The sequence below is a fragment of the Salvelinus alpinus genome, chromosome 4 (assembly GCF_045679555.1).
Source record: "Salvelinus alpinus chromosome 4, SLU_Salpinus.1, whole genome shotgun sequence".
Taxonomy (NCBI): Eukaryota; Metazoa; Chordata; class Actinopteri; order Salmoniformes; family Salmonidae; genus Salvelinus; species Salvelinus alpinus.
In genome coordinates this window covers 78,691,991-78,715,044 of record NC_092089.1, presented here as the reverse complement: position 1 = coordinate 78,715,044, position 23,054 = coordinate 78,691,991, and the positions used below count along the sequence as shown (strand labels likewise).

Below are 23,054 nucleotides of genomic sequence, written 5' to 3'. Positions count from 1 at the left end.
ACGTATCGGAACTCCACAATAAATGTGCTTTGAATAAACTTAGTTGCTACTTCTCCCCTGAATAAGTGACAAAATATGAATTTTGTAGAATCATGTTCCTGTTTATTTTGTGACACACATCACCCAAACAACCAATCAAAAGATACTATTTCCTCCCTCTTTTTGAGGGAACACATTTTACTATTTACATTGTATGACAATATGGACAAAGATGGTTTAGAAACTCTGATATGGATAACTTCTTGTAATAAAAAGGTGCAGCTGATATGTTGGTAACCCAATATTATATACTACATGCCAATACTATCTTACTATTGGGGGGGGGGGGGGGGGGGGTTGAGATGTCTATGAAAATTAACAGATATGAAGGGGGGGAAAACAAAATAGAAACACTGACAATTATTTTAATCTGAATCAATAAAACAAACATTTATTCAGACAGGGCATAAAGTCCAGTCAAGCATTATTTCTCAATAAACAGTTTCATCTGTTGAGATATCAAACAACTCCATCGATCCACAAACACAAGGCCTTCCATAAGGCCTACAGAGAGGACTTACAAAGAATATAATGCTTGGAACTTAAGAGATATCATACTTGGGAACATGAAGGGAAACAGGGACTGATGTGGCTGTGCTTTTAATAGTATATAATCTCTGTCGAAGTTCGCAACTCAAATTTTAATACATTTGTAAAGTCATGTCTATAAAAAAAGAAAACATTGAAACAGTCAGGGCTAAAGTAAAATGGAAAACTAAATGCATATAACATGTACAAGTTAAAGTGTTTGTTTAGCAGCATTAACAAATCATATAACAAAAGTGCTCTATTTTTGGCACATATTGTCAATTCCTCATATTGCCTTGCTACTTCTTAACAATCGTCCCATTGATTGCTGTTGTTGATGTTAATTAACAGGAGTAGGTTGCGACTAATAGCTACTGAGAATTGTATGACTTGGCTGCAGGTGCGCACATTTGACACTGACATCAACCACGGAAAAATAATATCCTACTGTGAATGTTTATCCATGGGTCTCACATACAACATTGATTGAGGAGACAAGCTTTACTTTTGTTTTTCTCTTTTCTTCCAAGTGTAGTATGTTAATAAGAGCCATGTTAGGTGTTTGAACATTTGTATGGGACAGTACAGAGTGAATTAAAATCAAATAAAGTAGTGACTTAAAAAACAAGGGACAGAATGCCATAAACAAACGACAATGGACAAAGATCTAAGTTTGAAAATAAATACTTTTTTCCCCTCTCCGTAAAAAAAGAACAAACTGAACAATATTGGTTTGTCTTTTTTTGTCCAAGGTAGCTAGTCCAATTCTCACTGAGCGGCACTGAGAAAAGAATGGACGATATTCTTGTTTAATGGGCATGCAGTCCACAGGAAAACAGGCCCCTGATAAAATCCCGCCGAGCAGTATCCATTCAGTTGTCGGTTGCTGGGTTAAAGAGGGTAACGCTGACATCCATGTGTGCAGAAGAGCAAGAGCATCCATGGGACAGAGTGCTCAGGGAAGCCTTCAGCCTGACTGGACCACCTGCTCTCCATCTCCCTCTCTTCATCCCTCGCTCTGTCTAACTCTCTTTAAGCCACATAGTTGTATTGGTTGGGGTTTTCCTTGTCGCGCTCCATGTAATCTCTGTCAATGAGGGACTCTATTCTCTTCTTTAGGTCAGCAGGCTGTTGAGAAAGTGAGTGTCAGCAAACAGAAAATCTCAAAATTACAGTCCACTCTGAAGTGCTTGGAAATGTACTTGGATCATACATGAGTTTTCCTAAAGCCTCGTAGCTAACAAGGCACTTTCTCTCAGCCACCAAGTCACACAGTAAACTGGTCTCAGAGCATTTCATATTATTCTGTACATATATCCGAGACACTCCATTTAGTATGATATGTTCTGTTTGGTAACATAAGACAAATGGTTACTTAAGGCAAAAACAAAAGGAGGTTGGTTGGGGTGGATGGGTCTCCGGGGATATCGTCGGACGGGGCCACAGTGTCCCCAGGTGGCTAGGGTCAGTCTGTTATATCTGGTGTAATTCTCCTGTCTTATCTGGTGTCCTGTATGAATTTAAGTATGCCCCCTCTAATCTCTGAGGATCTGAGCCCTAGGACCATGCCTCAGGACTACCTGTCCTGATGACTCCTGGCTGTCCCCAGTCCACCTGGTCGTGCTGCTACTCCAGTTTCAACTGTTCTGCCTGCGGCTATGGAACCCTGACCTGCTCACCAGACGTGCTACCTTGTCCTGGTGTTTTTGATTCTCTCTCCCTCTACCACACCTGCTGTCTCGACCTCTGAATGACCCTGCTGGTCATCTATGAACAGCTTGAAGAACAATCTGGCCTTAATGGCCATGAACTATCTCCACCCGGCACAGCCAGAAGAGGACTGACCACCCCTCAGAGCCTGGTTCCGCTCTAGGTTTCTTCCTAGGTTCCTGCCTTTCTAGGAAGTCTTTCCTAGCCACAGTGCTTCTACATCTGGATTGCTTGCTGTTAGTGGTTTTAACGTGGGGTTTCTGTTTTTACTAACCCTTCCCCTAACTCGCCCCTTGGGCGGCAGGTAGCCTAGTGGTTAAAGCTTTGGACTAGTAACCGAAAGGTTGCAAGATCGAATTCCCGAGCTGACAAGGTAAAAATCTGGCGTTCTGCCCCTGAACAAGGCAGTTAACCCACTGTTCCTAGGCAGTCATTGAAAATAAGAATTTGTTCTTAACTGACTTGCCTAGTTAAATAAAGGTAAAAAACCAAACTCCTAAACTCAACCCTAACCCAGCTAACATTAGTGAGCTAGCTAACCTTAGCCACCTAGATATATTTAGTGAGCTAGCTAACCTTAGCCACTTAGATATATTTCTTAACATATCATACGATTTGTAAATTCGTTACATTTTACAAATTCTTAACATATTGTACATTTTGCAAATTCGTAACATATTGTAGATTTCGCAAATTCTTAACATTTAATTTGAATTGTAATTCGTAACATATCATACGAAATGGGTGATGGACATCCACAAATAATAAATACCATACAAAACGTAACATATAATACTTAATGGAGTGTTAGACTTGCATACAGAATAATACAAAATGCTCTGAGACCAGGTTATGCACAGAGACCGGAGTAACAATTGCAAAATGTATGTTGGAAGGTCAGTCTGTGTAAATAAAGTACCACGTTCGCTACAATGCTTTCGGAAAACTTCCCCTCTGAGTGAGTAGACTTCTTGCACACAAGGTCATGTGTTTCACACATGTTTGTTCTTCGTTCACTCACCTTGACAGGGAACTTGAGTTGGTTGTACACTTCCGACACCAAGAGGTTATGGCTCAGAGTCTTCCTCATCTTCATGATCCTGACGATGGCGGCGTCGATCTGATACTGCCGGTCCTGGTAGACTCGTTCCGTGGTGCTGGCTTGCTCCTCCACCTACCAAGGACAATCCACCAAATGAATGAGTGGCTAATACCCCCCCGCCCACCCATTTTCCTTTTCTTTACAGATAGACAGTACAGATATAATCAAATGGGTGAGATTGATGAAGTAGCTCAGTTAGTAGGGCATGGCACTGCCAACGCCAGGATAGTGGGTTCAATTCCCGGGACCACTTATAAGTAAAATGTATATAGGTGAAGTCGGAAGTTTACATACACTTCGGTTGGAGTCATTAAAACAAATTTTTCAACCACTCCACAAATTTCTTGTTAACAAACTATAGTTTTGGCAAGTCAGTTAGGATATCTGCTTTGTGCATGACACAAGTAATTTTTCCAACAATTGTTTACAGACAGATTATTTCATTATTTCACTAAGTTGACTGTGCCTTTAAACAGCTTGGAAACTTCCAGAAAATAATGTCATGGCTTTAGAAGCTTCTGATAGGCTAATTGACATCATTTGAGTCAATTGGAGGTGTACCTGTGGATGTATTTCAAGGCCTACCTTCAAACTCAGTGCCTCTTTGCTTGACATCATGGGAAAATCAAAAGAAAATCAGCCAAGACCTCAGAAACAAAATTGTCGACCTCCACAAGTCTGGTTCATCCTTGGGAGCAATTTCCAAACACCTGAAGGTACCACGTTCATCTGTACAAACAATAGTACGCAAGTATAAACACCATGGGACCACGCAGGCGTCATTCTGCTCAGGAAGGAGATAAGTTCTATCTCCTAGAGATCAATGTACTTTGGTGCGAAAAGTGCAAATCAATCCCAGAACAACAGCAAAGGACCTTGTGAAGATGCTGGAGGAAACGGGTACAAAATTATCTATATCCACAGTAAAATGAGTCCAATATCGACATAACCTGAAAGGCCGCTCAACACGAAGAAGCCACTGCTCCAAAACAGCCATAAAAAAGCCAGACTACGGATTGCAACTGCACATGGGGACAAAGATGGTACTTTTTGGAGAAATGTCCTCTGGTCTGATGAAACAAAAATAGAACTGTTTGGCCATAATGACCATCGTTATGTTTGGAGGAAAAAGGGGGAGGCTTGCAAGCCGAAGAACACCATCCCAACTGTGAAGCATGGGGGTGGCAGCATCATGTTGTGGGGGTGCTTTACTGCAGGAGGGACTGGTGCACTTCACAAAATAGATGGCATCATGAGGGAGGAAAATTATGTGGATACTATTGAAGCAACATTTCAAGACATCAGTCAGGAAGTTAAAGCTTGGTCACAAATGGATCTTCCAAATGGACAATGACCCCAAGCATACTTCCAAATTTGTGGCAAAATGGCTTAAGGACAACAAAGTCAAGGTATTGGAGTGGCCATCACAAAGCCCTGACCTCAATCCTATAGAAAATTTCTGGGCAGAACTGAAAAAGCGTGTGCAAGCAAGGAGGCCTACAAACCTGACTCAGTTACATCAGCTCTGTCTGGAGGAATAGGCCAAAATTCACCCAACTTATTGTGGGAAGCTTGTGGAAGGCTCCTTGAACTTTTGACCCAAGTTAAACAATTTTAAAGGCAATGCTACCAAATACTAATTGAGTGTATGTAAACTTCTGACCCACTGGGAATGTGATGAAAGAAATAAAATCTAAAATAAATAATTCTCTCTACTATTATTCTGGCATTTCACATTCTTAAAATAAAGTGGTGATCTTAACTGACCTAAGACAGGGAATTTTTACTGGGATTAAATGTATTTGGCTCAGGTGTATGTAAACTTCTGACTTCAACTCTACATGACTAAGTGGCTTAGGAAAAAAAGAGTCTGCTAAATGGCATATATTATTATTATTATGACATAGTGGAGAGTAGCAGACTTGGGAACACCCGCCTCTTAAGGGGCAATGCATAGTTCAGAAAGGTTAGTGCTAGAACTAGACCGGACTGAGACTCATATTCCCATCTAAATAGCATTGGGACATATTCATTATGCACTAAAACGAACAGGCAGGGACTACCTGTCCAATAAAAACATGACAAATATTTCCTCCTAATGACTACAGCCCTGCTGAGAAAGAGAATGTACCGTTTCTTTCATCTGGATCTGGTTGATCTTGATCCTGAAGAGTTTGTGTTTGAAGTCATCGTTACACGAGAACTTGTCTCCGTCCTCCACGTCTTTGCTTTTGGGGACTTTGTGGATGACGCGCGCCTTGCCACACGCCAACGACTGCAGGGTACGCCGCAGCTCGCCATCCTCTGCACACACATCTCACTTTAGGTCAACGCAAACTCAAACCAAAAAGACTGGGCAAAAGCTTGTGGTTCAATCAAATAGAAAAGATGATAGTGATAATAATTGATACAGTTTAAGCAACATGTCTGAAAATGTCTCAAGAGGACTGCTATATTTGATCCATTAGGATTTGTGTCATGACTGAGTACATTGTGATCATACAGACCTATTCCTGTAGCTAGCTTGATCTCCTCTAAGGTGAATTCCTCTCCTTCATTGAACATGAGCAGCACTAGTGTCTGAAACAGGGATACCTGAAGCTCCTTTTTGCCCTGTTTGTGGAAAAGGAAAAGTTATCACAATGAATTTCTGCCTAACATACTAGATTAATAAATATTACTAGCTACTGTACCTCTTTAAATTCAGCTTTTAAAACACAATGGCCTAATGTCGACTGCCACTGTAGCTTTCTGCCACTGTGCTTGCCGAGGTAAAACGTCTTGAAAATCTCCTGCAGCCGCACCATCTGGCCAAGAAGGAGTGTTAAAATAATCATAGACAATGACTATGGCTTTGTCCCAAATTGCACCTTATTCCCTATATAGTTCCCTTGTCAAAAGTACTGCACTTTAAAAAAAGGTAACAGGGTACCATGTGTGACATAAACCAAATGTATTACATAGCAGGTCATAAAATAACAGAGAGCCTGAAGGGTTTGATATTTACACTAACCTCTGGGAGCAGATGGACCTCCATTGGGACGTAGGTGGGCCAGTATCCCATGGTGAGGATGTTCACCGTCAGCTCAATGTTACCAGGGAGGTTTTGACACTATGTAATAGGAAAAGGGAGAAACAAACCAACCAATCAATGGCGTCTAATGAGACAAATCTAGGCTAATAATTCTAAAGTTCTTTGTGAAAATATTGCCACAACAACTGGCAAAGATATAATTATTATAATTATATATTTCTTTTTTTCTTTTCTTTTCTTTTTTTTTTTTTACATATGGATAGCTGACTGCATAACGTCTTTGATACTGTTGTCCTAAAACAGAGATGGACAAAAGCATGTGTACCTGTTTGAACTGCACCATGATGTCCTTGGAAAGCTCCATGTCCTTGAACATGCCTTCCAGCTTGCTGGTGAATGCCGCTCCACATTCTAAAGAAAGGACCAAGGTTACGAGTCCCTAGCCTCATTCAGTATCACATGCTTCATAGTTGTTAGTCAAAGTTCTATGTGTACAGTTAATAGTAGTAGCTAGTGATGGGGGGGGGCGGTTGATATAGTTAAATACTGCAATATTATATTGATACTTTGACTCAAAAGTTTTTTTTTGTATAAAATAATACATAAACACATATATACAACATATACTGATATATATTAATGACACACACCTACCTTGACTTTTTCCACATTTTGTTACATTACAGCCTTATTCTAAAATGTATTCAAATGGTTTTTTCCCCCTCATCAATCTACACACAATAGCCCATAATGACAAAGCAAAAACAGGTTTTTGAAATCGTGGCAAATTTAGATAAAAAAAAACTGATATTACATTTGCATACACTAACATTGAAGTCATTAAAACAAATTTTTCAACCACTCCACAAATGTCTTGTTAACAAACTATAGTTTTGGCAAGTTGGTTAGGACATCTATTTTGTGCATGACAAGTCATTTTTCCAACAATTGTTTACAGACAGATTATTTCACTTATGATTCACTGTATCACAATTCCAGTGGGTCAATTGGAGGTGTACCTGTGGATGTATTTCAAGGCCTACCTTCAAACTCAGTGCCTCTTTGCGTGATATCATGGGAAAATCAAAAGAAATGAGCCAAAACCTCAGGGGAAAAAGATTGTAGACCTCCACAAGTCTGGTTCATCCTTGAGAGCAATTTCCAAACGCATGAAGGTACCACGTTCATCTGTACAAACAATAGTACGCAAGTATAAACACCATGGGACCACGCAGCCGTCATACCGCTCAGGAAGAAGACGCGTTCTGTCTCCTAGAGACAAACGTAATTTGGTGCGAAAAGTGCAAATCAAATCCCAGAACAACAGCAAAGGACCTTGTGAAGATGCTGGAGGAAACAGGTACAAAAGTATCTACATCCACAGTAAAACGAGTCCTATATCGACATAACCTGAAAGGCCGCACCATCGCAACCGTGAAGCACGGGGGTGGCAGCATCATGTTGTGGGGGTACTTTGCTGCAGGAGGGACTGGTACACTTCACAAAATTCTTCCAAATGGACAATGACCCCAAGCATACTTCCAAAGTTGTGGCAAAATGGCTTAAGGACAACAAAGTCAAGGTATTAGAGTGGCCATCACAAAGCCCTGACCTCAATCCTATAGAACATTTGAGGTCAGAACTAAAAAAGCGTGTGCGAGCAAGCAGGCCTACATACCTGCCTCAGTTACACCAGCTCTGTCAGGAGGAATGGGCCAAAATTCACCCAATTTATTGTGGGAAGCTTGTGGAAGGCCACCCGAAATGTATGACCCAAGTTAAACAATTTAAAGGCAATGCTACCAAACACTAATTGAGTGTATGTAAACTTCTGACCCACTGGGAATGTGATGAAAGAAATTAAAGCTGAAATAAATAATTATCTACTATTATTCTGACATTTCACAATCTTAAAATAAAGTGGTGATCCTAACTGACCTAGAACAGGGAATTCTTACTGGGATTAAATGTCAGGAGTTTAGAAAAACTGAGTTTAAATGTATTTGGCTAAGGTGTATGTAAACTTCTGACTTCAACTGTAAGTATTCAGACCCTTTACTAAGTATTTTGTTGAAGCACCTTTGGCAGCGATTACAGCCTCAAGTCTTATTGGGTATGACGCTACAAGCTTGGCACACCTGTATTTGGAGAGTTTCTCCCATTCTTTTCTGCAGATCCTCTCAAGCTCTGGTCAGGTTGGATGGGGAGCGTCATTGCACAGCAATTTTCAGGTCTCCAGAGATGTTCGATTGGGTTCAAGTCAAGGCTCTGGCTGGGCCACTCAAGGACATTTAAAGACTTGTCCCGAAGCCACTCCTGCGTTGTCTTGGCTGTGTGCTTAGGGTCGTTGTCCTGTTGGAAGGTGAACCTTCACCCCAGTCGGAGGTCCTGAGAGCTCTGGAGCAGGTTTTCATCAAGGATCTCTCTGTACTTTGCTCCATTCATCTTTGCCTCGATCCTGACTAGTCTCCCAGTCTCTGCCGCTGAAAAACATCCCCACAGCATGATGCTGCCACCACCATGCTTCACCGTAGGGATGGTACTGGCCAGGTGATGAGTGGTGTCTAGTTTCCTCTAGACGCAATGCTTGGCATTCAGGCCAAAGAGTTCAATCTTGGTTTCATCAGACCAGAGAATCTTGTTTCTCATGGTTTGAGAGGCCTTTAGGTGATTTTGGCAAACTCCAAGCGGGTTGTCATGTGCCTTTTACTGAGGAGTGGCTTCCATCTGGCCACTCTACCATAAAGGCCTGATTGGTGGAGTGTTGCAGAGATGGTTGTCCTTCTGGAAGGTTCTTCTATTTCCAGAGTTCATCTGTGGAGCTCTGTCAGAGTGACAATCGGGTTCTTGGTCACCTCCCTGACCAAGGCCCTTCTCCCCCGATTGCTCAGTTTGGCCAGACGGCCAGCTCTAAGAAGAGTCTTGGTGGTTCCAAACTTCTTCCATTTAAGGCTGTGTTCTTGGCGACTTTCAATGCTGCAGAAATGTTTTGGTACCCTTCCTCAGATCTGTGCCTAGACACTGTCTCGGGGCTCTACGGACAATTCCTTCGACCTCACGGCTTGGTTTTGGCTCTGACATGCACTGTTAACTGTGGGACCTCATATAGATAGCTGTGTGCCTTTCCAAATCATGTCCAATCAATTGAATTCACCACATGTGGACTCCAATCAAGTTGTAGAAACATCTCAAGGATGATCAATGGAAACAGGATGCTCCGGAGCTCAATTTCAAGCCTCATAGCAAAGGGTCTGAATTCTTATGTAAATAAGGTATTTCTGTTTTTATAAAAGTGGAAAAAATAAAAACCTGTTTTCACTTAGTCCAAAAAATGTATTTAAATACATTGTAGAATAATCAAATTGTATTTGTCACATGCGCTGAATACAACAGGTGTAGTAGACCTTACCATAAAATGCTTACTTCCAAGCCCTTAACCAACAAAGCAGTTAAGCAAATATAGTTACAAAATATTTACCAAATTAAAATAAAAAAAATTTAAATAATAAAGTTACAATAAAATAACAATAACGAGGCTATATACAGGGTGTACCGGTACCGAGTCAATGTGAAGGTACAGGTTAGTCGAGGTAATTTGTACAAGTAGGTAGGGGTACGTAACAAAACGTGGAAAAAGCGAAGGGGTCTGAATACTTTCCAAATGCACACACATACACACGTCAAAAGTTTGAACACACCTACTCGTTCAAGGGTTTTTCTTTATTTGTACTATTTTCTACATTGTAGAATAATAGTGAAGACATCAAAACTGTGAAACAACACATAGAATCATGTAGTAAGCAAAAGAAAGTGTTAAATCTAAATATATCAAAGTAGCCACCCTTTGCCTTGATGACAGCTTTGCACACTCTTGGCATTCGCTCAACCAGCTTCATGAGGTAGTCACCTGGAATGCATTTCAATTAATAGGTGTGCCTTGTAAAAAGCTCATTTGTGGAATTTCTTTCCTTCTTAACGCGTTTGAGCCAATCAGTTGTGTTGTGACAAGGTAGGGGGGTATACAAAAGATAACCCTATTTGGTAAAATACAAAATCCATATTATGGCAAGAACAGCTCAAATAAGCAAAGAACGACAGTCCATCATTACTTTACGACATGAAGGTCAGTCAATCTGGCAAATTTCAAGAACATTGAAAGTTTCTTCAAGTGCAGTCGCAAAAACCATCAAGCACTATGATGAAACTGGCTCTCATGAGGACCACCACAGGAAAGTAAGACCCAGAGTTACCTCTGCTGCAGAGGATAAGTTCATTAGAATTACCAGCCTCAGAAACTGCAGCCCAAATAAATGCTTCACAGAGGTCAAGTAATAGACACATCTCAACATAAACTGTTCAGAGGAGACTGCGTAAAATCAGGCCTTCATGGTCGAATTGCTGCAAAGAAGCCACTACTAAAAGACACCAATAAGAAGAAGAGACTTGCTTAGAACAGTGGAAATCCGTCCTTTGGTCCGATGAGTCCAAATTTGAGATTTTTGGTTCCAAGCGCCGTGTCTTTGTGAGATGCAGAGTAAGTGAACGGATGATCTCCGCATGTGTGGTTCCCACCGTGAAGCATGGAGGAGGTGTGATGGTGGCTGTTGGTGACACTGTCTGATTTATTTAGAATTCAAGGCACACTTAACCAGCATGGCTACCACAGCATTCTGCAGCGATACTCCATCCCATCTGGTTTGCGCTTAGTGGGACTATCAATTGTTTTTCAACAGGACAATGACCCAACACACCTCCAGGCTGTGTAAGGGCTATTTGACCAAGAAGGAGAGTGATGAAGTGCTGCATCAGATGACCTGGCTTCCACAATCACCCGACATCAAAACAATTGAGATGGTTTGGGATGAGATGGACCGCAGAGTGAAGGAAAAGCAGCCAACAGGTCCTCAGCATATGTGGGAACTCCTTCAAGACTGTTGGAAAAGCATTCCAGGTGAAGCTGGTTGAGAGAATGCCAAGAGTGTGCAAAGCTGTCATCAAGGCAAAGGGTGGCTATTTGAAGAATCTCAAATATAAAATATATTTTGATTTGGTTAACACTTTTTTGGTTACTACATGATTCCATGTGTTATTTCATAGATTTGATGTCTTTACTACAATGTAGAAAATAGTAAAAAATTAAGAAAAACCCTTGAATGAGTAGGTGTGTCCAAACTTTTGACTGGTACTGAATATAGTTTTTAAATAGTGAGCCAACATGTTTCCAGGACTTATATTTACATGACTGATCAAAACTAATCTTCTCATACTCTCTCATGTCTCTCTGCAGCAAGTAAATTGAACCTGTTGCATGGGGTGGAAAACGCCAGAGCACCAGTTTTTACACGCTGAAATTGCAAACTAACCTGTGTTTGGCACTACCACCGCCGTACCGCCAACCGAAGATAGAACCCATATAGTGAGCAATATGTTTGGAACATCAATTCACAATACATATAGAATCGTGAGAATTGCAATACATATCGTATCGGCACCTAAGTATTGTGATATCATTCCCAGTCCTAGTGGTGTATTCTGACGTAGACAGTGGTGTGGGATTGTGCGTTTGAGCGTTTGATTGAGCTTGCCTGAAGTGTCGGATGGGTGAGGGTGGGTTGAGCACCTTTCTATTGCATCAGTCAATCAAGCACAGCCATTTGTTGGAAAATGTATACTATTTGAACCCAGGTCTGATGGGGAACCCACTGACCATGTTTCAGTTTCGACAGCATGGACTTCTCGGCATCCACGGAGGCACTCTTTCCCACCAGCAACCTCTTGGCCAGATCTTTCTTGTAGAAGGCCTCAAAAACATCTTTTCCTATTCAAGAATTCAAAAAGGTGAGTATGAAGTTAAAGTACAAAGACAGACTTCAACAGGCTTCTAAGAGACCTGTCAAAGAGCAGACGAAAGTTAGAAGGACCTGGAAGTAGATGATGGTTTGGCGAAATATGTTGAGACCACATGACCATAAATTAATATGTTGGGACCACATGACCATAAATTAATATGTTGGGACCACATGACCATAAATTAATATGTTGGGACCACATGACCATAAATTAATATGTTGGGACCACATGACCATAAATTAATATGTTGGAACCACATTACCATAAATAAATCGGAAGATGATCATGATCTTGTCCAACATCTTCTCCAGCTCCTCGTCCGTGGCCTCCTTGTTTCCCGCCCTCAGCTTCCAATCCACGTGTTTTGCTACAAAATACAACCATGTGTCGTTTTATTTACATTTTTGTAGTTTACTTGTAAAAAACCTGGAATAGAATTTTTGCTTAATAGCTTTATTCTGAAGCTTTAAACTGCACACAAACGTCTATGAACGAAGACAATTTGAAAAGATGAGTTCTCTTTCAGTCAGTTCACTCGTTGTAGTGCTATCGTTATCATGTTTCCCATAGCGATCATCATGAGATACCAACCAATGAGCTCAGCAGGTTTGTTTGTCCTCTTGTTGATGAAGGTCTCGAAGGCTTCCTTCATGGCATTGACAAACTTCTCATTCTTCATGAAGCAGATGTGGATGATGTGGTCCACCTTGTCCTTGAAGTCCAGCAGCTCCTGTACCATAGTCTTATCCTTCTCAGGGTTAATGACCATCGTACTTCCAAAGGCCTGTGTGATGTTGGTAGAGGTGTCAAGGGTTGCTTTAGGTTATATACAATACAAATTAATGTACTTGAAGGAAGTATCCCCACACCTTCAAAAAGTGAATTAGTAAGAGTAAATTACAGATTCGGGCTACTGATGTTTTCAAGCATACCTTGATGTACTCGATCCAGTGCTGTAGGAGGACTAGCACGCCCCCTCTCACCCGACTGAAGAGCTGATAGAGAAGACACAAGTCCTGGATTCTGTTCTCATCTAGCAGGTGATTCAAGCCTGGAGATGGAAAATAGTAGTTTAGTTTAAGGTATTTAGTGACAGTTTAGTTCATGTTACTAAACAAAAAACAGTCAATATCTTTTTGTTTTTAATATTTGATGTTCTCATCATGTGATAAGTGATATGACAATAGCATCGTTCTTTTTTTTACTCTTAAAATGTCATCCATTGTAAGCAAACTAATACCCCAGTGTGGTAAGTCTGTAGTCTCTGAAATATACCTTTCTGCAGTGTTGCAGTGAGATGTTCACCCAGTAGTTGCTTTTCCACAGTGGCAATGAGAGGTTTTCTGAAAAAAGAACACGGGAGAGGGAGGAAATGAGGAGTCAAATCTCTCTTTTTTCATCCTTTATATTTAGACAGGTAGATCCCGTTAAACCGGTGCCAAGGCAGCAGCAAATCAAAAATGAATGACGTCAAATGTGGAACTGAAAACAGATGACACCAATACTGATGGACTCTTGGAAGACTAACCCCTTCTATTCTAACAAAAAATACTCACTGTGTGCTCTGGTCTAGATACGTGATGACTCTGTCCGCTTCCTCCTCTAAGCGTTTGTTGACGTGATGGAGATAATCTGGGACCTGACGAGATATTCAAGAAGTGATCAGATTAAACCATCAAGCAGCTGCTAAATCATTTGGGATACGAAGTCAAAAGCAACCTATCCTTACAGGGTCAGGCAAACATCTAGTGCCATGTAAAACCACTCCACATATCACATATTTCCTTTACCAGAAGTAACTGTAAGATGACTCAAGACTCTAAATGCTAGCCATGTCCCAGATCGGTTTGTGCTGTATAGCCAAACAATAAATTTTACTGTCAAACATGACGATCATTGGAGTTGGCAAAAGAGCAAGAACAGACCGTGCCAATTTCTATGATCATTGTCAAGTTTTGGCAGTACAATGTCATGTTTGGCTATACAGCACAAACAGATCTGGAACCAGGCTATCAAAATGTGGCCTCCAGTCAGACTCAGAATATTCAAATTTATGATGACATAGGGCTCTGAGGTCTGGAGTACAGTCAGTGGTGTTGCACTGCCCGGGGGTATAAATCACCTCTCTCTCCTGCATCAGCCTCTGTCCCTCAGCGGCATACAGACGATTAGTCTCCTCCAAAAAGCGCTGCTCAAAGGAGTCCTGATAAATCTGTCAGGAGAAGGGAGAACATTGGGTGTCATTAAAGCCATTTCTTAAGTGGGGGAGGTGATAGTACATCACCTCAAATCCCGACGCGGGTGTTGTTGATCGCAAATAACACAGCTGACAAACACCCCATGATGTCTTAGACACAGCAGTGTCGGAGATTTGGTATTTATTAGGATCCACATTAGCTGCTGCAAAAGCATCAGCTACTCTTCCTGGGGTCCACATGAAACATGACATAATACAGAACATTATTAGTCAAGGTTTGAACTGCATACATTTATAACATCACACACAGCCTACAAATCAGTACATACACAATATCTACACTACCGGTCAAAAGTTTTAGAACACCTACTCATTCAAGGGTTTTCTTTATGTTTTAATATTTTCTACATTGTAGAATAATAGTGAAGACATCAAGACTATGAAATAACACATATGAAATCATGTAGTAACCAAAATAGGAATGGAAGAGCTGTCATCAAGGCAAAGGGTGGCTATTTGAAGAATCTCAAATATATTTTGATTTGTTTAACACTTTTTTGGTTACTACATGATTCCATGTGTTATTTCATAGTTTCGATGTCTTCACCATTGTAGAAAAGAGTAAAAAAGAAAAGAAAAACACTTGAATGAGTAGGTGTTCTAAAACTTTTGACCGGTTGTGTAGGTCTAATACATCACAGTCGGAATTGCAATACAAGATATATAAAATGGCCGTGTCTCTTCACAGTCTCTTTGTGCAGTAAGGTGTCCTTTTATCTGTTTTTTTAAACTGGTTATTTTGCTAGCTTGAGTTACCTGGGGTGTCAGAGTTCCATGTAATCATGGCTCTATTTAATACTGTGCATTTCCCAGCCTCTGTTCTGGATCTTGGGACTGTGAAGAGACCTCTGGTTACATGTCTTGTGTTGTACCGATGCCTGTCCGAACTGTGTGCCAACTGCTTGAACAGACAGTTCGGTACCTTCAACACATCAATACCTCTCACAAAGACCAATAGTGATGCAGTCAATCTCTCCTCAACTTTGAGCCAGGAGGGACTGACATGCATGTTACTGACACTTTCAGTCTGTGTTCATCTAAGTGCGATACGTGCTGCTTTGTTCTGGACCAACGTGCTGCTTTGTTCTGGACCAACTGCAATTGTCCTATGTCTTTCTTTGCAGCACATGACCACACAGCTGGGCAGTAGTCCAGTCTGGTCGACACGGATGTCAAGAAGGCAGAGCAATGCCCAATCATGGACAAACCTTTTCCCATTTTAGCAACCATTGAGTGTTTTGACAATGAAAGCTTGCCATCTAGGGTTACACATAGCAGTTTAGTCTCCTCAACTTGCTCAATAGCCACATTATTCAATAATAGATCTAAACGAGGTTTAGCGTTGAGCGAGTGATTTGTCCCAAAAATTATGCTTTTAGTTTTTGAGATATTTAGCACCAGCCTATTGCAAGTTACCCATTCTAAAACTGACTGGAGCTCTATGTTAAGTGTCTCATTTATTTTACGGTTGCAGCCGATGTGCATACTGTTGAGTCGTCAGCATACATAGACACACAGCCTTTATTCAAGGTCAGTGGAAGGTCATTTGTAAAAACAGAAAACAATAATAGCCCTAGCCGGCTGCCCTGCGGTACACCACACTCAATTGAATTTGCATGAGAGGCTTCCATTAACAAAAACCCTGTGTTCTATTAGATAGGTAACTCTCAATCCATAATAAAAGGCAGAGGATGCAAATCCATAACACCAACCTTTTTTCAACAATAGATTATGATCAATAACATCAAAAGCTGCACTGAAGTCTACAAACAGATCCCACATTCTTACTATACATGTCTTTCAGCCAATCATTAGTAATTTGTGTCAGTGCCGAGCATGTTGAGTACCCTTCCCTATAAGCATGCTGAAAGTTGTTCGTTTGTTTTCTGTAAAATAACTTTGTATTTGATCGAACACAATTTTTTCCAAAAGTTTGCTGGTTGGTTGGCTGTTTGAACCATTAAAGAGTGCTCTGCTATTCTTGGGTAGCAAGAATAGCCTCCATTCATTTAAAAAAAAAAACTTTATTTAACTAGGCAAGTCAGTTAAGAACAAATTCTTATTTTCAATGACGGCCTATGAACAGCGGGTTAACTGCCTTGTTCAGGGGCGGAACGACAGATTTTTACCTTGTCAGCTCGGGGATTTGATCTTGCAACCTTTTGGTTAATAGTCCAACGCTCTAACCACTAGGCTACCTGCCGCCCCAGTAGCCTGAGGGCACACACTAGGCTTAAATGGAAGATGTGGCAAACATGAGTCACAATGTATTCCGCAACCAATTTCAGCAAATGTACCATCCAGGTTTTTGGTACCTGGTAGTTTGTCCTTATAGATAGATAAAAACATTATTCTTTTTTTTTTAATAATCACTTCTTCCACACCCACTTTGTGGAACTCAAAACTACAATGATTGTCTTTCATTATTTGGTCCATTATGCATGAATATGAAGGCTCAGAATTTGTTGTGCATGCAAGTGTGCTAATCTTGTCAACAAAAAAGTTAAAGTGATTGGCAATATCAAAGGGATATCATAGTGCAGGATCAACCCCTAGCCACCCTGCACATCTGGAAGAAATGGATAGCTACAAGAAACAGCTTTCATATACCTGTCCAATCCTTTCTGATCTAAACAAATGCTTAGGGGGTAGGGCAGGGGTTCCCAAATGTTTTTGGCCCAGGACCCCATTTTGATATCTGAAAATTCTCATGACCCAAACCATGTGAAAACAATAATGTAATTAACAGCCTATGTTTACTTTTTTATTTTATTTGGGGCTATGGCAGTCAATTTAAAACCATTCTAACAGTAATTCTGATTGTCTTCAACTCACTGTCACATACTTTTAATGTGTGGCTATGACAGTCAATTGCAAATTATTCCGACATAATCTCTCTTATCTCACCACCACTAATGAGATGGATGTGCTTGATGCATGTCGCGTCGGAGTTTCTCAGTCAGGGGCGTGGTCGACAGCGGTCACATCCAACCTGGGTCGATATTTGGTTTTAATGCAGTTGAGAGCACTGAATCCAGCTTCATACAGATATGAGCTGGTGAAAGGTAGCCTACCATGAGTTTTATGGTGCTTTCAAGACAACTGAGAACTCTGAAAAATACGAGGTCAAATCATGACGTCAGTGATCTTCAGGTCATAAAGTCTATAAAAAGAGGCCTGAGTTCCCAACTAGGAATTCTGAGTTGGATGACCATTCAAAATTATTTTTCCCAGTCTTTCTTTCCGAGTTCCCAGTTGTCTTGAACGCACTGAAGTCGGAGATTTCCGAGTTGTTTTGAACGCGACATTCTCAGAGGGAGACGGCAGGGCATTCCCTTTGAGTCAGGAACCAAAACTCCTCTGTAGTGACCCGTGAATGCGTTGTCTGCTGCATTCGAGCACGACAGCTCGATCAACTGTTCGATTTCACTTACCGGCATGTCAACTGAGACAGGATCACAGTCAAATGGATTGGGAAGTAGGTACCAAACTTCTCTTCCAATGAGAAAAATCTTTCCAACACTCCCCCTCTATAACCACCAAACCTCAGTGTGAAATAGAACATTGTCATGCTCTGATCCCATATTTCCACAGTTTTGTGAACACGTGTGCCTGCAGTGGATGTGGTTTGATGTAGTTTACAATCCAAGTTACCTGCTCCCATATACAGTATCTCAGCTCTTTTACCGCCAGTTTTTTTCAGTGTATCATACAATGTCCATATGGCAGAGGGAAACACATTCATAACTTGAGTGCAGAGGCCTGCCCGCCATACTGTAGATGGAGCCCCATCTGTGCAAAAGCCCACCATTCGATCCCAACATCCCCTATGTTGTTTCATGCTCAGGAATCGTGGGACAGAACAATACGTCCTCATGAATAGCATCCCCCGACAAAAGTCAACGCATGGGCATCTTGGCCCTCATGCCCATTTGGAAAGCATAAGCTGGGGAGTTTGAGTCAGTCAGACTTTCCTCTTGATTGCTAGCAATAGCATAAATTCTTTGTTTACCAGTTATCCGATATAGGTAATGGTATTGAGTTTCTGTGCCTCCCCACACATTGTTTTTCACCATATCAATTGCCGCCGATAATATAAAAGTCTCTGCAATAGTGTGCGTAGCGGTCCTAGCCATTCACCATGGGATTGATTTAAGTGTTTCATGAGCTGAAATAAAAGATTCCCAAAATGTTCCATACATACAAAAAGCTTACTTCTCTAAAATATTTGTTTACATCCCTGTTAGTGAGCATTGATTAAACAGCATGGTCATTACACAGGTGCACCTTGTGCTGGGGACAATAAAAGGCCACACAACACAACACCAAAGAAGTCTCAAGTTGAGGGAGTGTGCAATTGACATGCTAACTACAGGGATGTCCACCAGAGCTGTTGCCAGACAATTTACTGTTAATTTCTCTACCACAAGCTGTCTCCAACATCGTTTTAGAGAATTCGGCAGTATGTCCAACCGGCCTCACGACCCCAGACCACGTGTAGCCATACCAGCCCTAGACCTCCATGTACGGATCGTCTGAGACCAGCCACGCAGACAGCTGATGAAACTGAGGAGTATTTCTGTCTGTAATAAAGTGTTTGTGTGTGGAAACTAATCCTGGCTCCCAAGTGGGTGGGCCTATACCCTACCAGGCCCAGCCATGGCTGCGCCCCTGCCCAGTCATATAAAATCCATTGATTAGGGCCTAATTTATTTATTTCAATTGAATGATTTCCTTATATGAACTGTAAGTAAAATTGTTGAAATTGTTGCGTTTATTTCTATTCAGTATATTTTTGGTATATATTTTTTTCCTTCAGGATTTTGGAAATTCTCCTGCGACCCTATTTTCATCAGATGACCCCACATGGGGTCACGACCCCTAGTTTGGAAACCGCTGGGGTAGGGGATAAGGGTTGATTCACCGGGTGAATAGGACAAGATATCCACTGAGTAGGCTTTCCCATGCCCTGTGTGAAGGGGAGGAGCCATACCTGCAGGTCAGAAAGCATGCTCAATAGGCTCCGCAGCAGGCTACGGTCAACGGTCTCGCCGCTGCGCTCCCTCTCGATGAGCAGCAGGATTCCGTCAATGGTCTTGCTCTGGACCTTCATGTCGCTGATAATGTAAAACCTAAACAACTCCAGGCCCATGTCCCTGAAGGGAAGAGGGGTGATATTAATATGAACCAAAGCCAATTACTATTGACAGAACACAGCTAGAAATAGAACAATGTTTTCTACAACATTTTTATTTGAGGAGGAGAAACTCACCAGACTGACGGGAGCATTGAATTTTGTAAAACATAGGTGCGGTCCAAGAACAAAAATATACTTCTAATCATGATCTGTAAAAGAGGAAAGAAATCCTTTATAGGAAATTATTTGAATGAGATTGAATCAAATTACATCCTATCAAAAACAGAGTCCTAGACATACCATTTGTCTGCAGTGATCTTGCCAACACTTGTCTATTTTCTTCAGGAAGAGTGTACTGTCCAGTGCATCCGTGAGCACCGAGTTAAGGATGTAGCAGGTTTCATATGCATAACAACACAAAGCAGCAGCAGTGTCCTTTCAGTACACGTGATTAAAAGGACATGCATTCAATATCAACCTTTATAAGGACATGATTTCAGTTTCTGTAGTTCAAATGACAAAAGCTATCCCCTAGTAAATACTTGAACAAAAAAATTAGATTCATGAAAGCCTACATTGAGTGATCAAGGATTGAGCCGTGTCTAAACATATATTGAACCATCTTTCTAGTACCATCCATTTACACACACAGAAAAGGATATTCTCTGAATTGATCGATTTGTGCCTTGATGTGGTCTTCACACACAACCTGTAGTTGTTTGTAGAGCTTGGCTGATATCTTATGGGAGCAGAGGTTCTCCACAGCCTAAACAACAAACAGAAAGGAGAGTGCTTAAAGAGTTTATTACATTTCAGGGCTAAAACACCGATTATCTATGCATGTAATATCCTACAGAAGACACCGCCACCAAGTAATCTAAACATCACATAACTCAACACAGCTATTAAACAGTGCAGACATATCACGCAAATTATTGTCAAGCTCTTTCGCAAGATACTGGCCTAGAGACATGAAGAAAAAAAGAGCTTGTTTGTTAAGACTGTGTTTAGCTTACTGACTGCGAAATCATAGGTTTGAATAAGAAGTCAAGGTCATAGGGGAGGAGGGCTTCCCATCTGTGGCCAATCATAATAATAACCACAACCACAGAGTAGTGTTCATTAGGGCAGGGAGCATAAAACATTTTGCATTGGTCAATGAAAACAATCACTTCTTATTAGACAAGTCCAGGTTTCATCACCATGTTTCAGTCCATTTTCTTCCGTTTAGTGCTAAATGCCATGTTATTTTTACTCGTCATTGTTATTTGTTAGTCACTGTGTATTTATTCTGTGTCACTATTTCTATTTATTATCTTTAGCTCTGCATTGTTGAAAAACAACCCGTAAGTAAGCATTTCACTGTTAGTCTACAAAGCATGTGACAAATAAAATATTATGTGACCATGACCCAGGGCTGTTCTGAAGGGAAATGAGGCAGGTGCAGCATTTTGAGGTACCTGGTAGAGCTCCTCAAGATTGTACTTGATTGAAATGCTGTTCTGAATGGCCTCGACCGCCTCCTTTAACTTTTGCCAGGTCTCGTGTGTGTAGTTCTCTGGCAATTTGGGCTTTTCTGTGAAGAAAATGAAAGAGACAGGGAAGCAGTTTGAGAACAGTAATTCTCTGATGTGTCATTCTTTTATCTGTACCACTTTATTTTTAATTTTTATATATACATATAATCAGTCATCTACAATCAACATCTATAAAAAATAACAATATTCAGACAAATGAGCTGCATCATGTCAGGCATTTAAATAGTAGTGTATCATTGTGCATTTTATAACTAAGCAATAAGGCCCAAGGGGGTGTGGCATATGGCCAATATACCACGGCTAAGTGCTGTTCTTACGCGCAACGCAGCGTGCCTGGATACAGCCCTTAGCCGTGGTATATTGGCTATATACCACAACCCCCCGAGGTGCCTTATTGCTATTATAAAGTAGTTACCAGTGTAATTAAAGCAGTAAAAAGACATGTTTTGTCATACCCGTGGTATACGGTCTGATATACCATGGCTGTCACCATTCAGGGCTCGAACCACCCATTTTATAATGACACATATTCAACTGTAAAATATTTTAGGCAAGGCCAAGTAATTAACACAATTTTAAAAGAAACGTTCATTATAACGGACACATTGGATTACAGCATGCAATTCCTTGCATCCATCCATCACTTGAATATCACACTACCTTTGAAGTTCTTGATGACTAGTTTCTTTGCAGCGCCAGGTTTGCTGTTGGAGAAGGTAGTGGAGCCTGCCGTTTTCGTCAGCCCGTTTGCATGGTGCCCAACACCCCCAGCCAAAAAAACTGTTTTCATCTTGTTAGAAGAACACGATGCAGACGACTCCTCGGCCATTTTCACATCCAGTCCAATGAAATCTACTGAATCTTCGAACCTCAACTTCTTCTGAATGTGTTGCGGAGTGGAGGTGCAGGAGGAAGATGAATAATTTGTGGTTTTAGGAGATGAAGAGATTGAATCAATGTCTTCCCTCTCAGAACTGTTTATTTTCCTCTTCTTCGAAGACGTGATACTGCTGTCGTTATTTACATCTGAAGCTGCTGGTCTAGCCTCTTGGGTTGGCGGTGGGGGATTAGGGAAAGGTAAACCTATTGGAAACATGAAAAAATGAATACAAATTGTAATAGCTATAGCCAGTCTACTAATCATAAACCTCCAGATGTGCCGTGGGTCAACAAGTCGCGCTTCCAAGGTTTATCTTGCTATATTCCAACCGAGTCGTACGGTCTTTTACAAGTATCTAGCTAAGAAGCAGACAATAAATTGCAAACTACAGCCCCATTTGGACCAGCTCAATGACTTGGACCCTCTCTCTGTTCTTGTTATTTCTGCTGGCAGAAGAAAGATGGTTGATTACTGCTTCCTATTGCTTGGCCTCTCTTTAATATCCACGTTGTGGAGCGGTAGTTAGTTTTGTCGGCATCCAATAGAGACTTATTTCTATCCGAAATATGTAATGTATCAAGTGTTAAATTGCCATAACACCTGGGAAGTTCAATATCAAAACGTACCTTCTACAAGCGATTCCATGACCTACCGGAAGTGCTTTACCCACATGTTACTGCTGCAAAAGTGGTTTCCACTAGTTAGCACAGCCATAAAATAAAATAAAAATGCATGCTTTTAATCTTAATTTAAGGTTAGAGTTAGGCATACGGTTAGGTTAAAATAATACATTTCAGAAGATAAATTGTAGAAATGGGCGGGGTTTAGGACTTTGTGTTTGTAGTAACTAATGACGACCTGCAAAAGTGGCTATGCTACTTAGCAAGCTTTATTTAGCTGTTCAACTGTCATGTACCGCAAGATGGCGCCAGAGATGGTGTAAATGTAATTCCATATTTACTAGGCAAGTCAACTATGA

General features: G+C 41.0%; 1 protein-coding gene across 2 annotated transcripts; it reads right to left on the bottom strand.

Moving 5' to 3' along the window:
- Window positions 1-76: 76 nt before the first annotated feature.
- On the bottom strand, window positions 77-22,799 carry LOC139574500 (cullin-4B-like). 2 transcript variants are annotated; one of them, XM_071399143.1, is made up of 21 exons: window positions 22,702-22,799; window positions 21,856-22,278; window positions 21,118-21,233; window positions 20,320-20,423; window positions 19,958-20,027; window positions 19,793-19,866; window positions 19,514-19,676; window positions 14,386-14,475; window positions 13,820-13,902; window positions 13,539-13,606; window positions 13,196-13,314; window positions 12,855-13,047; window positions 12,526-12,630; window positions 12,121-12,231; window positions 6,739-6,824; window positions 6,393-6,491; window positions 6,073-6,186; window positions 5,887-5,992; window positions 5,511-5,683; window positions 3,299-3,451; window positions 77-1,695 (listed from the first exon to the last, which is right to left on the bottom strand). In XM_071399143.1, exons 1-21 carry the CDS (start codon window positions 22,718-22,720, stop codon window positions 1,600-1,602), a joined length of 2,565 nt encoding a protein of 854 aa, XP_071255244.1. In that variant the 5' UTR covers window positions 22,721-22,799; the 3' UTR covers window positions 77-1,599. The 2 variants fall into 2 exon arrangements, with proteins under 2 accessions (XP_071255244.1, XP_071255243.1); XM_071399142.1 differs by lacking the exon at window positions 22,702-22,799 and having other exon boundaries at window positions 21,856-22,520.
- Between the last annotated feature and the right edge of the window lie 255 nt (window positions 22,800-23,054).

What these genes read in the sequence shown, in the direction of transcription:
- LOC139574500 (XM_071399142.1), bottom strand. Translation starts at nt 22,339, where the DNA reads ATGATTAGTAGACTGGCTATAGCTATTACAATTTGTATTCATTTTTTC. An exon ending in CAAGCTAGCTACAGGAATAG is followed by an intron (nt 5,684 to 5,886) that starts GTCTGTATGATC and finishes ATGTGTGTGCAG; the next exon opens with AGGATGGCGAGCTGCGGCGT. An exon ending in AGATCCAGATGAAAGAAACG is followed by an intron (nt 3,452 to 5,510) that starts GTACATTCTCTT and finishes TGTCCTTGGTAG; the next exon opens with GTGGAGGAGCAAGCCAGCAC.